Source organism: Antedon bifida, chromosome 7, assembly GCF_963402885.1.
Source record: "Antedon bifida chromosome 7, ecAntBifi1.1, whole genome shotgun sequence".
NCBI classification, from domain to species: domain Eukaryota; kingdom Metazoa; phylum Echinodermata; class Crinoidea; order Comatulida; family Antedonidae; genus Antedon; species Antedon bifida.
Window position 1 is genome coordinate 23,115,386 of NC_136232.1, and position 15,455 is coordinate 23,130,840.

General features: G+C 36.1%; 4 protein-coding genes across 11 annotated transcripts in view; 2 read left to right on the forward strand and 2 right to left on the reverse strand.

Annotated features, from left to right (window-relative positions):
• LOC144848747 (uncharacterized) overlaps nucleotides 1-15,455 on the reverse strand; it is a 43,557-nt gene that overhangs the window by 10,490 nt on the left and 17,612 nt on the right. For all 8 annotated transcript variants that reach the window (XM_078705640.1, XM_078705639.1, XM_078705637.1 and 5 more), the window contains exons 3-7: nucleotides 2,600-2,692; nucleotides 2,255-2,476; nucleotides 1,595-1,744; nucleotides 980-1,138; nucleotides 515-673 (exon numbers count right to left, since the gene is read on the reverse strand). In XM_078705640.1, coding sequence (XP_078561766.1) covers nucleotides 515-673; nucleotides 980-1,138; nucleotides 1,595-1,744; nucleotides 2,255-2,476; nucleotides 2,600-2,692 — 783 coding nt within the window. The remainder of the gene's footprint in view (nucleotides 1-514; nucleotides 674-979; nucleotides 1,139-1,594; nucleotides 1,745-2,254; nucleotides 2,477-2,599; nucleotides 2,693-15,455) is intronic.
• Nucleotides 4,033-7,044, reverse strand: LOC144848756 (nose resistant to fluoxetine protein 6-like). The gene has a single exon (XM_078705656.1). The coding sequence runs from the start codon at nucleotides 6,919-6,921 to the stop codon at nucleotides 4,645-4,647; it is 2,277 nt and encodes a 758-aa protein (XP_078561782.1). The 5' UTR covers nucleotides 6,922-7,044; the 3' UTR covers nucleotides 4,033-4,644.
• On the forward strand, nucleotides 7,757-10,724 carry LOC144848758 (nose resistant to fluoxetine protein 6-like). The gene has a single exon (XM_078705658.1). The coding sequence runs from the start codon at nucleotides 8,002-8,004 to the stop codon at nucleotides 10,198-10,200; it is 2,199 nt and encodes a 732-aa protein (XP_078561784.1). The 5' UTR covers nucleotides 7,757-8,001; the 3' UTR covers nucleotides 10,201-10,724.
• On the forward strand, nucleotides 11,809-14,320 carry LOC144848753 (nose resistant to fluoxetine protein 6-like). The gene has a single exon (XM_078705653.1). The coding sequence runs from the start codon at nucleotides 11,850-11,852 to the stop codon at nucleotides 14,208-14,210; it is 2,361 nt and encodes a 786-aa protein (XP_078561779.1). The 5' UTR covers nucleotides 11,809-11,849; the 3' UTR covers nucleotides 14,211-14,320.

Here is a 15,455-nt window from a genome sequence, read left to right on the forward strand (position 1 = left end):
ACAAATGAGTGCCACCCGATGCAGGGGTGGATTCAAGGGTGGGCCCAGCCGGTCCAGGCCTCCTGTAATTTTCCCAAATTTTAATGCAAACGATAGAACATCAAATTAAGTTTAGCACTTCATTTCACTACTTTTAGGGCCGCCCTATTTCAAAATCCTGGATCCACCACTGCGATTACTGTATTCTAGATTTAGGAAGGTCACTTTGTCCCTTTTTCATTTACATGGTATCTGCAAGGGAAATGTGTATTGTTGCAGGAGGTGTATCCTGTGGGGTCTTCACGGAGGTCACAGAATCAGTTGCCCTCGGTCCAGGCGCAACCAAAAATGCACGTAAGGCAACTAAAAATTGAAAGGGTCAGTCAGAATGGGCAACTAAGTAAACTTTTCAAAAAAAAGCAGCAGCAGTTTTGGAATACAAAAGTATTGAGAGAGGCAGCCAAACTTTTGATATTTGTTTTGTTTTTAGAAGATTGGATTCCAACCACTGGATCAATGGGTATGGAGTCCTTACCTGTTATAATGGCTGTATGACTTTCTCCACACGATACAAACTTGCACTTGGCATTGCCTAGCCTGGTCACCTTCTCAGGTTTGTCTACTTGTAGTAGTGATGGTCCAAGTCCTAGCTGACCATTACTACCATCACCAAAGGTGTATAGACTACCATCCTCTGAAAACGAAATGAACTTTAACCTTATTTATCAATTCCTCAACTTCTGCCCCTTCTGTTAACAAACTCAACAGCAACAACATTAGTTTTAGGTTGGGATATAATACCAGATGAAAGGTCGTGACTTTTGAGGTGTTCATATGGTTTTTTTTAGGAAGAAGGGGTCTGCTTTTTAAAACATACACTAAAACTGACCTTATGAAGAACAGTGAAAAAGAAGACTGTGGCTTACCATACTTTAATATACGGTAATAATAAACAATTAAATTGCAAATAAAAATCATCATATCATATCTGATAACAAACCTGTGATTGCTGCTGTATGGTTGTTACCACATGATGCGTACTTAACGCAACCTTTTATAGTGTCAACATGCTGTGGAACATTCGTACGACTTAGTTTATCATCCGTCAGACCTAGTTTCCCATTTTCATTTTCTCCAAACGTATATAATTTGCCATCCTCTGTAAAGAAAGGAAAAAAGTTTTTTCAAAAATGTTTAAAAAGCAATGATAAATTCAAGGACTAATATCCATTAAAGGACTAATAGCAATTCCAGTACGAATAGCCATTAAAGGACTAATAGCCATTAAAGTCATAGACAAGCCATATCCAGGACTTTTTATAGAGGGGTTCTTTTTCCCACAAAAGGAGCAGTAATCATCATTAGGTAGGCTGTTTTTTTAAAGCCTATTTGCTATTTTTCCTTTTTTTGTTTCTCATTGCTGCTTTTTTTTCAAACAAACATAGTTTCTAGTTTGAAAGGAGCACTTCAGCAAAACAAATGGTTTGTTCCAACCCTTCAAACGCCCATGATTACAGACTTCATACGTTTGTTGCCTGATTACCAGATTACCAATAAATATTTTAATGGGAAAAAAAGAAGATAAAACCATTGTTTGATTCCAAAGAAGTATTACCTGTTACGACTGACGTGTGATAGTAACCGCATGAAACTTGTTTCACCTTTGTATCGAATGACAATTCCTTCGGGATTGGCACCTCATCAAAATTCCCAAAGCCAAGCTGCCCTTCGCTGCTACCACCCCACATATATAAGCAGCCATCAGCTAGTTAAACAAAAAATAGAAGTATTTCAGTATTCAATTGAGTAAAGCTGAGATTGGGATGGCATACCTTGGTGTTGTGCATGCATTGCCTCATCCTTCGAATGTGACATTAAGCCAGAGGTCTTATGCATATTAAAGGCAACATGTGCATAAAAAAAACTTGATAGAGGGTTACTCAATTTAATACGGATCACTGCACTTTGACATTTGTTTTACATTTGTGTACAGGTGGATTGTATTTGTATTAAACTTGAAGGGCAGTGTACTTTGCATTGTGTACAGGTGGATTTTATTTACTGCACTGTGTTAATACTATAGGGTAGTGTACCTTATTTGCATTTGTGTACAGGTGGATTTTATTTACTGCACTGTACTAAATCTGTAGGGCAGTGCATCTTATTTGCATTTGTGTACAGGTGGATTTTATTTACTGCACTGTGACAGTGCAAAACCTGTACAGGTCTGTCACCTCATTTGCATACAGGTGGATTCAAATTAACACTTTCTTACCAGTTAAGGCTGCTGAATGGTCAGTACCAGCAGACAATAATTTATATTTTTGCTCAGGTAGATTTGTAACCTTTGCGGGCGATTCTAAACCAGATGATGATTTCTCAATCCCAAGTTGACCTTCTCCGCCAGCACCGAATGCAAACACCTGACCGGATTGTGTACATACAAGCGTATGTGACCTGCCACTGGTCAACAGAACAATGGTCTCATGCTTTAGTGCTAGAACATATAAAACAATATAAGTGAAAATTTATTTCAACAATAAAATGAAGTAAAACAAATAGTGACCGATAAAAAACGTGGCTTTGGCAAATAGTTGCTACAACTAAATTTCGTACCGACCTTTAACCTTTCCCGGTTTGTTTGTAGATTTCGTATGACCATGTCCTAGCTGTCCCCATTCATTGGCACCAAAAGTATATAATTTACCAGACTCTGTAAAATAAGATAACGGCAAAATTTAACCTAGATACTGGCTAAGTTCAGACATCCACTGAAGTAGTATTATTGCGATATTTTGCCAGGTCAGCCACCTTGTACTCTAACTGTTTACATAACAAACACTTCCGATCTAGGTAAGCAAAAGTATTGACGTAATTTTATCAGGTGACATGGTGTTTTGGTATCACTGAATTGCAGTGCAAACAATGGAACTAAAAGATGAATCTACTTATCTATTCAATTTATTGTATACATAGTGATTAAAAAGTTCACCCTAACTTGGTTTGCATGGCACTATTAGTCTTGTGAACATATTTTACCAACAATAGTTCAAAATGGAAAGAATATTAAAAGCTTATCAGAAACAGAGGTTAAATTTGCCAACCGCTTGATATATTGTCCCCCAGAAAAAAAAATAAATAAAATTAATAAAATTTGAAAAAAAATAAAATAAATATAAAAATTTAAATTGTTTTTGTTGAAAATGCTATTTTAATGTCACATAATAGTCCCTCTTACACAACAATTTGGTCGAGAAAAAAAATGTATTTACCTGATTAAATTATAATTTAAAGCAAAAAAATAGTCAAACTGTCTGTCAGACAGAGATGGTTTTATGTTTATATGAATATCCTGTAGATAGAATTAAATTATTTCAATCTTTTCAAAATTTAGTTACTGCAGTAACTGCAGTAGAATAATTGATGACATGGTCCCTTACGTGAATGTGTATTATAAATAAACTTGTTATCGATAATCTGTGGAGTGGGTCTTGTCAATGTCATTAAGAAAAAGGAAAACCTTGGATTGGAATATGGCTGGATTATAAGGATCTTAGGATTAGAAAATTATGTTTATTTCACCATGCTCTGTACAACAAAACAAAGCCATTTCCAGTAAATTAGCGGGATATCCTGGTTTAAATTTCTATTATAAAAACCTTTGATACAACATTGATTATAATTGCACTTATTAAAAACTCCAGTGGCAGCACTTTTTAAAAAAGTGGCTTATCACACAATGCTTGTTCTGCTTCACCGATCACCTTAAAAAATAATTAAAACCCTATACCATTTTGTATACAGTAGATGATTGTTCTTTAGTTTAGGATATTTGTGCCATTGGTACCCTGTGAGTGCCACTTATCGAATAAGTTAAGCAATAGCTTTTTCTCCCCAAGAAAGGAAAACAATACAAAAAAACAAAACATAAAATCTGAGATATCAACAAATTTGTTTTAATAATTCTGTCTGCCCGTTATTTAGTCATTGCATTATACAATGTTGATTTAATCTCCATTATAATAGTCAATGTTTGACTAAGGTTATATTGACTTGTTTTTCACCTTTTATGGGATAACATACAATAAGTGTCTGTCTGCCATTAAGTGTCTTTCTCACTTGTTCCGGCACGGTTCCGGTGCCGGAAAATCCAATCGAACGTCAAAGTTTCGTATTTACGCATATCGATTGGTGCATAGCCGTGTGGAGCATCGTGAAAACAAAACGTTGGCGTTCGATTCACCTGACCAGAACCGTGCCGGAACAGGTGTGAAAGGCCCTTTACAGTGTAATATGTGAATCAGGGGCGCGCGGATTCAGGTCGGTTGCACTTGAGTGATGTAATCCCTCTTTTTCAGAGCTAAAATGAAATTACAAACTACTTTTTGATATTATTTTAGACAGGCTTTTTGTTATATATGTGCTAGCGTTACCATGTTAAAAAAATCCTGGCTTTGCCCATGTGTGTATAGCTGCACTAGTACATAAGAATTGATCATTTTGTCAAACAACATAGAATCATAAAAATCAAATATGTTTTATTTTCAATGCAATTTATTCATAAACAAAGTATAAGTCTTCTTATGAATTCAACAAATACATTGCTAATAAATTATAATGATAAACACAATATTTATAAACAAAAAGAACTGTTTTCATGGATAACTACACACTTTTGTCTCGCTTTAGAGTGAGTTTTTCCAATGCCATGAACGGTGCTTCCGCACAAACTGACAAAAGGAAAGCCACAGCATATGAAAACATCAGATGACCCAAGTAAAAGTAAACAAAAAGAAAATCAGTGAAGTAAATAGAATTCGGAAGAGAATAGTAGAACACAAACATAATAATTGGATGAACAAGGTAGGCGCAATAGTTGATACGGGAAAGTGGTATCCAGAAAGACCAGGAGAGTAGAGAATTTACTGGCCCGCCGTAACCAGCGTCACATGCAAAAACAACCCAAGCAAGAGCCACAGCCCAAGAAAACCGACAGAGCGTTATGTAAACCACTGTAGTGCCAGCACTTAACGGTCGGCCATGGTATGAACCATAAAGACCATAAACAACAGATAGAGCTATACCAGTAGCAGCAAGCCATCCCAGTACGACCATATAATGCGGCATACGAACTCGTCCTCGATATTTATACAAGACGTATCCTAAAGCCATGCCAACAAGGTACGTGGAGATACGGGACCACGGTCGAATATAAATAAAATCGCTAACAAAATTAACTTTATTCGGGTCTAGGCTAAAGTTGACAGAAATATCACGTATAATTGACTCGCCGATTAAACTGGAGAAGCAGGTGAGAAGAATGACACACCAAAGTGTGAATCCAGCATAAAAGTAGTGATACAAGAGGTAGATGATAAAGGGACTGACGATAAAAAATTGCATGTCATTAGCAAGATACCATCCCCAAAGTAAGCATTCTTTATTAATGCTGGTCGGGTAGAGGTTATTAATATACAGAAGGTTTGTCCACCAGTAATCCTGACAATAAGTCATTTGATTCTCTACACCGGGATCAGGATTTGGATCGAAAATCATCGAGTAAAATGGTCCTGAAGCAAAATGTGGTGTAAGGGTGGCAAAGACAAAAATAACAATCATGTAAACGGGCGTAAGCCGTAGATATCTATGAACATAAAACATCACCCAATTTATTTTACCTTCGTTTTTCTGTAAATATTTAAGGGTTAAGTAAGTTACGAGCAAGCCACTTAGAAAGAAGAAAGAATCAACCGAGAATGTAGCATTGCCAACTGCTTGGAATGTAAATCGGCCTAGCAAATTAGGAATTTCAACAGGATTACTTATTAGTTGGAATGGGAAAACATAACTATGTCCCAATATCACCCATGTTAAACTGATAACTCTAATACCATTCAAACAGCTTATGCTTCCTTCTCCTTGCTTAGTATTCAAAATTTTCCTACCATTTGTAAGTAACGAGAAACATAAGAAAAACTTTACAAGACAACTAGGTGAATTATTTTCTTCAACAGTAATTATAAGCTCATTCACAGAGGCTGATTGAGTATGTTCGGTATTTTCAAAAGTTTCGTCTGGTAATAGTTTTTTAAAACCGTTCCGATTAGCCAATGAACATTTATAGTTTGTGAAGACCTCGATTATTGTTCCTACAAGAGCAAAGGCGCATAAAAACACAAGTAAAGTAAGACAAGCAATTGCACTCGTTGAGTATTCAAATTGTTTGTGGCAGAATACAGAAACCTTAATACTTGAATTACTATTAATGTTTAACAAGTCTGTTAATTCTCGGTTGTTACAACTGTTCGGAACGCAAATTCCAACGTAAAAAAGAAGCTGAGTATTATTAGTAACTAGGGCCAAACAGTACTGTCCATTGAAATTTTCGTAATTGTCATTACTGGTTCTTGATTGGCTTAAACATTGGTCGTACAGTCCGAGCCATAGTATGTTTCCTTGTAAAATTCCAGGGGGAGGTTTTCCATAGGAATCAACCATCATCTCGGCATACTTTTCCTTTTTTAAAATGTCCGCTGCGAATGTTGCTAGATCACTGATACACAATGTTGGTTCAAGTACCACTTCAGTAACTATTAATGTTGTTGGTTCCAATGTTGAATTTGTCACCATCATTGGTTCCGTCGTTACATTTGTCCCAGCATCTTCACCTGTCATTCCAAAAACTGTTTCATCGTGTGTGTCGAATCCCCTAGCCTCTGATACCCAGTGGTTATCTACTGGGTACAGTAAAGGTTCTACGATAACATTCTGTAAAACATCTTGCAGTTCCTTCGTACTGACCTGGTAATTTGGGTTGACAGATTTCTGATTGGCAATGAAATTCACTGCATCTGCTTGGTTTCCAATATTTTGAAACTGAGCACAGCAATAAGATATTAAAGCCAGCAGATTTAAAATACAATATTTGCTTGTAGATGCCATTTTTTAAGCCAATGGTAGTGAAACACAGCTGATAAAAAATCAGTAGTCTAGGCAGAAAGCACAAGGGCTAAGCAACAGGGGCAGACAGCAGCAGAAGCCTACTGAGTGACTATGGTAATAATACATCCTAGTTCACATGACTAATGATCCACAATTTACATCTTAATAGAAAATCACTGAAGCGTGAACATTTCCCAACCATTCAATATTGACCTAGATATTATTTCATCACAAATAAACCATATCCATTTACTTATTTGTGAGACTATAACACAGTACAAAATAAATATTGTTCGTGTTTGCTCTATATAGTACAAATTTTTCATTTCACTTTTATTTATTTTTTAATAAGTACAGTAATTTCCATTAAGTAAAATGAAGTGAATTAGTGAACTAATATAATGTTCTATCCATTAGCACACTTACGATAATAATGATAATGAAAATAAATTGTGTAAAATCAAAATTTGACTAATTGGGGAAGGATACAGAGTTTTAAAAACTATTTTTTGGCATTTTAAACTATAACTATTTGATGCAACGCAAGGTGGTAAACGCAAGTAATTTGACCAATCACAAGCAATGGATTATTCAAAGAGTCACTTGTGATTGGTCAACTTGCTTGCAGTGCACTTTACTTCCTTGCATTCTGTCCTAGTGGGAACTGAGCTTAAAGTTACGTAAGCTTGATCAGACAGTTAAGTAAATATATCTTTACATTTGAACGTACAGTAGAGAGGGAGCCTGGCTTATTGTTTACACAAAACAAAGTACAGTATACACACAATATGCCCATATTAGGGCAAACTATAAAGGAGGCTAATTGCTAAACCAACTGTTGATATATGAAGTACAGTACAGTGATATAATGGTATAGTATAGTGCAAATAATGAATCTAAATATAGCTATGATGGTATAACAAGTGCAAACATGGACTTTAAAATTCAACTTGGAAATCGGTATTGTAAACCTCAGGCAGGAAGTCTGCTATTGTCTGTACTGTGATGCTGTAGCGCAGTATTATACTCTGCTTTTTAAACTTTTCAAAGTTATAACAAAAATAAACTAAGCTTTCAGTCATGATGAAAACGCATGATATAGTATTTTTCTTAATAGTTGCGAGTATTTGTTGCGATGCCCAATTGCACGCAGTCAACAATGAGCAGCGGATAGGAGAATTAAACACCACAGACAAATACATGCCGAACCTTAAGAGAGCTCAAGATATCATGAGTCCTATAGTGTATGACAACTTACTGAAGCCTATGCTAAAGTCAGCTGATCAACAACGTGGGTATGAATCGGACATCCAACAAGAAGAGGAAGAATTTGCAATAAAAGAGATTGTTTTCGTTGGCGACATCCAAGACAATGTGACAAGTGTAATGAATACAGTATTTACAACAGAAAGACGCACCACGTCTGCATCGCCATCGCAATGTGTAGTGGACTTTGGACACTTCCAAACTGACCTCCGGACGGGAAAATTATATGCGTTAAAGATGGTTGATTCATACGGTAAGCTTCCGCCTGGTTTATTTCAAGGAGCGGTTACTTGGCCTGGGTTATACGATGAATGTCAGGCGCAGTCAAGAACTTCGGATGTAAACGGAAGCGGCTTTAACGGTAGGCATTGTATTGTAACGTTAACAAACTCAACACCAAATGTTATATTCCAGACACTGAATGTTGGGATATGTGTACCTGATAGCTGCGACAAAAATCAAGTGACAAACTTGTTAGGCGGTTTACCGAGACATAACGTATCAAACACGGTATGTAGCAAGGACTATGATTACTCGGCATCTGCCATTGCGTGTTTGACGTTACTTTCAACAATATGCATTATAGTGATTTGCGCAACTCTTTATGACATTGTTCTGGAACAAAAGAAAAAACAGGTTGCTGCAAAAGATAGTGAAGATGGAAAAGAGAAAGAGCTCGAAAACAATACTTTTTTTTCACAATTACTTCTATGTTTTTCCTTATTAGTCAATGGACGTCACATTTTAAAGACTAAACAAGGAGAACAGAGCCTAGGTGCTCTAAATGGTATTAGAGTAATTAGCTTATGGTGGGTCATATTGGGACATTCATACGCAAATCCTATATATGTAGTCACTAATATTCTCACTCCATTTGATGCAATTACTCGATTTACATTTCAAGCAATAGTCAATGCTACATTCTCTGTTGATTCTTTCTTCTTTCTCAGTGGTTTGCTCGTAACTTACTTAACCCTTAAATATTTACAGAAAAACGATGGTAAGCTTAACTGGCTGATGTTTTATGTTCATAGATATCTACGACTTACTCCTATTTACATGCTTGTCATTTTCATGTTTACAACTCTTACTCCATATTTTGGGACTGGCGCTTTTTATACATTTGCGTTTGACCCAGAGCCAGTTGGTGTAGAGAGCCAAGTATCTTTATGTCAAAAGTACTGGTGGACAAACCTTCTGTACATTAACAATCTCTACCCTACGAGCCTTCAAACAAACTGTCTGGGATGGGGCTGGTATCTTGCAAACGACATGCAGTTCTATATAATAAGCCCTTTCGTTGTGTATCTGCTATATCATTATTTCTATGCTGGGGTGGTCATGTGGATGTCCCTTCTCATAGCATGTTTCGGCAGTTTAATTGGTGTTTCTATCAAATATGACGTCACGACCAAATTTATTCCTGATGATCCGCAACAGAAAAATTTTACTGCAGATGAATTATATGCACGACCTTGGGCACGTATTTCCCCATTTCTTGTTGGAATGGCTATTGGTTACATCTTGTACAAATATAAAGACCGCGTACGAATGGATCTATTTTCGGTTATCATGGGATGGATACTCGCATCTGCAATTGGTGTTTCTGTTGTTTATGGTCTCTATGGCAACTACCACGATAAGCCATTAGGTGAAGCAGAATCAGTTCTATACATCACACTTTCAAGATTTGCATGGGCTGTGGCTCTCGGTTGGGTTGCCTTTGCATGTGTCACAGGATACGGTGGGCCAGTAAACTCCCTACTCTCCTGGTCCTTTTGGATACCACTTTCCCGGATGAACTACGCGGCATACCTTCTTCATCCCATTATAATGATGGTATTCTACTACACACAGCCCGACTTTATATATTACACTGGTTCCTTGATGGTATATTTTTATGTTGCTAATGTTGTACTTGCATATGCGGCCGCATTTGTGTTATCAATAACTGTAGAAGCACCATTTATGGGACTTGAAAAATTACTATTGAAAAGAGAGAAAAGTGTTTAACATTTGGGATGTTGTTTTTTATCTTGTCTCTCTGGTTTACTTAAGGTCAATTTACACAGATGAGTGTTACCAGTAAGCAGAAAACCGCATAGCTTGTCCCACATAGAATCCGTGTCAATCCTGAGTGGAATTCACACGTCCACTCCGCATTGTGTTAAAAGGAATAACATACAGTAGATTCTATATTTTCATTACCGTTACTGCTCGTCTGTGTAAATTGGCCTTTACAGCATCTTGGTATATGTTTCTGAATGGACGGCCACCTCAGTTAGAAGGTTATTATTCAGTTGAAATAAATTAACATTTTAAAAAGGTTATTAGAGTATCTATAGTAAATAGAAGCACCATTCATGGTGTTGGATAAAAATTCTATTGAAAATGAGCAAAAGTGTTTAATATTACTTGGGAATTAAGGGGAAATATCTTGGTATAAAATTGATCACAGATTATTGGGAATATGACAGCCAAGCAGAAAATACAAAAGGATGTACAGCGGTACATATAATGACAAGATTATGCATGCACTACCATCTTTATGGTACTCACTGTACTGTGTGTACAGTACTTGATTGTTTTTAATTACTTATAAGTTAATAAATATAAGTCAATTTAAACCAATCTTTCTTTATACTGTTCTTTACAATGATCATGAAATAAACCTACTATTACTTGAACTTGCATTTTTTTTTCTGTTGTTGTGCTTGACAAGAAATTGAAATATAGACTAGACTGTGTAAAGTGTAATTTATGCAATTTCAAGAGAGTTGTAAGAGACAGTCATGGAGGCACAGATTGTCAAATTCTCCAAATTAATAGAGAACTGGCTTCCAGTGATGATTCCAAATTATGTTTTTATATCTCAAATAAAGTAGATAATAGGAAAAAAATTTCAAACCATGTACTATATTTTACTGTTTGACCTTGAATTAAAGATATTTTGTCCCCCTAAAAAAATATTTTTTTAAATTTTTTTGTTGAATATCTTATTTTAATGTCACATAATAGTTATTCACTCTCACAAAAAATTGGGTCTGAAAAAAATTTATTTACCTGAGAAAAATGTAATTTAAAGCAAAAAATGGTCAAATTGTCTGGAAGACAATGAGTTTTTGGATAATTTAACTGTTTATTTGTCTTTTTATAGGTGAAATAATTTTTTCCCCCGTTTTTTTTCTTATGAAAGTGAACAACTTCATTAAAACTGCAAAATGGCCTATTCAAAGTCCAATTTTAAAAATCTTTATTTTTCATGATTTTGGGGGACAATACATCTTTAATGAAATAGAATTGAATTGAAGGGAGATATAGTCTGTTGAGCAAGGAAGATGTTTATGTAATACAAAATTAATAGCACATCAAACTAAGATAAGTATACCCATGGAGAAAAATTCATGGTATACCTAAAACCAACAAGAGTAAACACATGTAGTGTACAATTACTTGCTTCTGATTGGTTGGTTATGGTATTACATAAACCAGAGGCATGGTTGATAGCAAAGTCCAGTGTATGACCCTCTATTTGACCCACCATGTGACCAATGACTAAACATTATTGTGATGATTTATGTAATATATTTTACAAAAAAAAGATTAATCTACAGTCTTGTAACAAAATAAGCCAAAAGGTGTGCATTACTATCACTACCACTATGGATTCACTACTAGTACTACCGAGGATGATACAGTTCATCTTAATATTGGCTATAAGCTCTTTATGTCGTGGTCAACCACAACTTGTTTTGAACGAGGAAGACGCGATGAAGTTTATCGCCAAACAAAGGTACATCAATTCATACCAGGCAAAAGCAGAGGAAATGCAAGCAGCTGTAGATGAGCTTATTCTAGAACCTTTGATGTACTCAGAGGTGTTGGAACCAGAAATTGATGATTTCCAAACAATAGCTTCTACTAAAACTCTTGAGCTGACAACAACTGATACAACTAGAGCAACAAAGAATTCATCTAATATGCCTACAACAGCAGCAGTTACATATGTCACTGTCTACTCAACAACGATGTCAATTGTGACAAATTCTACAAAAAAAAATGTCACAGAAATTCCAACTACGATGACAACCAAACATTCAACTAAGTGTCGTAGAGACTTAGGAACATTCCAAATTGATCTTTTGAAAGAAGAACATTATGCGTTGATGATGATAGACTCCTATGGTAAACTACCACCTGGCCTTCTTCAAGGAGACTTTACGTATTGGTTTGGACTTTACGACGAATGTTTAAATCAGTCACGGAAAATTGATGATGGAAAAGACAATTTCAAAGCTGAATATTGCATCGCTGGACTTTATAGTGGAAAGACAAAGCTTCCTAGTATTGGAATATGTGTTCCTGACAGCTGTAGCAACAGTGATTTGATGGAAATCTTGGGACTTAAAAAACCAAATAGTCTTTTGTTTGTGTCTTATGTTATTTGCAACAAGGTACCAGAATACTCAACTGCCGCTATCATTTGTTTGATTTTTCTCTCTTTCTTTGGACTAATGATAGTAAGTGGAACAATTTATGATGTCTTGAAAAGATGGAGAGAAAATGGACAAGATGGGTTTGAAAGACTGGCTGAAGATCATACAGGCGAGAACAGCATTAATGGTGCTCCTGCATCAAGTAAGGAAATGTCATCACATTCACACCAGACAGTGAAGATCACAAAAACAAGTGTAGGACTTTTTGGGAACATTCTACTCTGTTTTTCTTTGCTGATAAATGGTAGTAAAATTCTAAAAACCAAACAAGGGGAACAAAGTCTAGGTGCTTTAAATGGTATTAGAGTTATTAGCTTATGGTGGGTCATGTTGGGACATACTTATATATTTGCTCTTACATTGTTTAGTAATCTAACAAAAATTCTTGAAGTGCTCAGCCGATTTACATTCCAAGCAGTTGGCAATGCTACATTCTCTGTAGATTCTTTCTTCTTTCTCAGTGGCTTGCTCGTAACTTACTTAACCCTTAAATATTTACAGAAACACAATGGTAAGCTTAACTGGGTGATGTTTTTCGTTCATAGGTACCTGAGACTCACTCCTGTATATGCTATGGTAATTTTTATTTTTACGACTCTTGCGCCTCATTTTGCAAATGGCCCTCTTTATCAATCTGTTTTTGATCCAAATGCTGCCCCTGGTGAGGAGAGTCAGGTGTCATACTGTCAGAAATACTGGTGGACAAATCTCTTGTACATCAATAACCTTTATCCATCAAATCTTATAGAAGAATGTGTCGACTGGAGTTGGTATCTTGCTAACGACATGCAGTTTTACATCATAAGTCCATTTGTTATCTATCTTTTGTATCACTACTTTTTTGTTGGCGTGGCATTCTGGAGTGCTCTCCTTATAACCTGTTTCGGCAGTTTAATTGGCATTTCCATTAAATTAGACATTTATACAGGTCTTATTCCGCAGACTCCAGATCAAAAAACACTTGGTACTCAGGAAATATATGTTCGGCCATGGACTCGTATCTCCACATACTTAGTTGGTATGGCTATTGGCTACATTTTGTACAAATATAAAAATCGTGTTCGCATGCCTCGATATGTAGTTATTATGGGATGGATGGCTGCAACTGGTATTGCTCTTGCTGTTGTTTATGGTCTCTATGGCAACTTTCATGGTGACCCATTAAATGAAGCAGCATCGGTGGCGTACATTACTCTCAGTCGATTTTCATGGTCTGTGGCTCTTGCTTGGGTTGCCTTTGCATGTGCGACAGGATATGGTGGGCCAGTAAACTCCCTACTCTCCTGGTCCTTTTGGATACCACTTTCCCGAATTAACTACTGTGCATACCTTCTCCATCCCATAATAATGTTTGTTTTCTATTACTCTTTACCCAATATGATCTATTTTACAGATCTGTTGTTGGTTTACTTTTTCATTGGTAATATTGTGCTTTCATATGCTGCGGCGTTTATATTGTCTGTATCTATAGAAGCACCATTTATGGCACTCGAAAAATTATTGTTGAATCGTGATAAAAGTGTTTAAGAAGATTAAAATTAAATTGGGGGAGGAAAAATCTTTTTATAAAATCGTGGTTATTGAGAATATGAATATCACAGCCAAGAACCCAATCCTGACAACAGCATTCTGCATGCATCCCTGATGGGTAGAGGATAAGTGCGTGCTTAGAAACATGGCATTAGGCTCTATATGACTACCATTATTATTATTTACTGTGTAACCATTATAAATAAAACTCTCTGACTGCATGTAAACAATTTTTAACAAATAAATAAATTTCTAATTGAAATTTTAAAATTTATATACTTATTTGATGATCATGAAATAAACTAAATACACTTATAGTTTGAGCTTGTTGTTTGTTGTTTTTTAAAGTTATGATACAATAAAGCGTGGTTCCCACTAGCGACGCAACATAACACAACCTACACAACGTAAGAAAATGCCCTTCCAATAATTGTGTTTGCCCCGCTTGCGTGAAATCAAAACGGTTCCCACTTATGATTATGCAATACAGCAATTTGTGTCAATACGTCGCTGCGTTGCTATTGGGAACCACGCTTAAATAGAACAAGGCCATATACATGGCTGCAGTCGCATGCTCACATTTGAGTTAGTGTTTACCGACCGACCAACCATCCGACTGACATAGTAAGCTGTAGAGACTAAAAAGAGGTTATCACAAAAAGTCGAGCAGGCACAGGTATGCGCCAATTCGGTGTGCAGACATTTCTAACTTGGAAGAATATGAAAGAATTATTACCAAAAAATAGTTGATGGTAATAAAAACGGGTACATCAAACTATAAAGAGGGCAATAAAAAATAATCTTTGGCCTTTGGCATCTGTAGTAAATACACAAAGCAACAGTGAGTATGAGTGCTAGCTTACCTGGATAAACCGACAATAGCCCTTTCTCCTCAAAGAGCGAGATATAAGTCAAAAAGTAGACATTTTCATTGTACACCCTCTCCACAAATGGTATTGTCCATCGACTATGCCCTCTGCATTTTTTTTTGTCTTTTGAGGGTTTTTTTTTCATATCCATAAAACAATCATCAGAAATTGCACAGGAGGATCATGGAGGATGATAAGAATGAACCTTTCATGGTTATTGGGAGACTTGGAAGTATGCAAGACTAGAGACAGGGTTGCAGTTGGGTGATTAGTCTCCCATCACAGATGTATCTCCTATTTTTAAAGCACTCACTTTAGTCACTGACAAAGAAATATAGGCCTACTGAATACTGTAAAAGCCTACTGAATATAC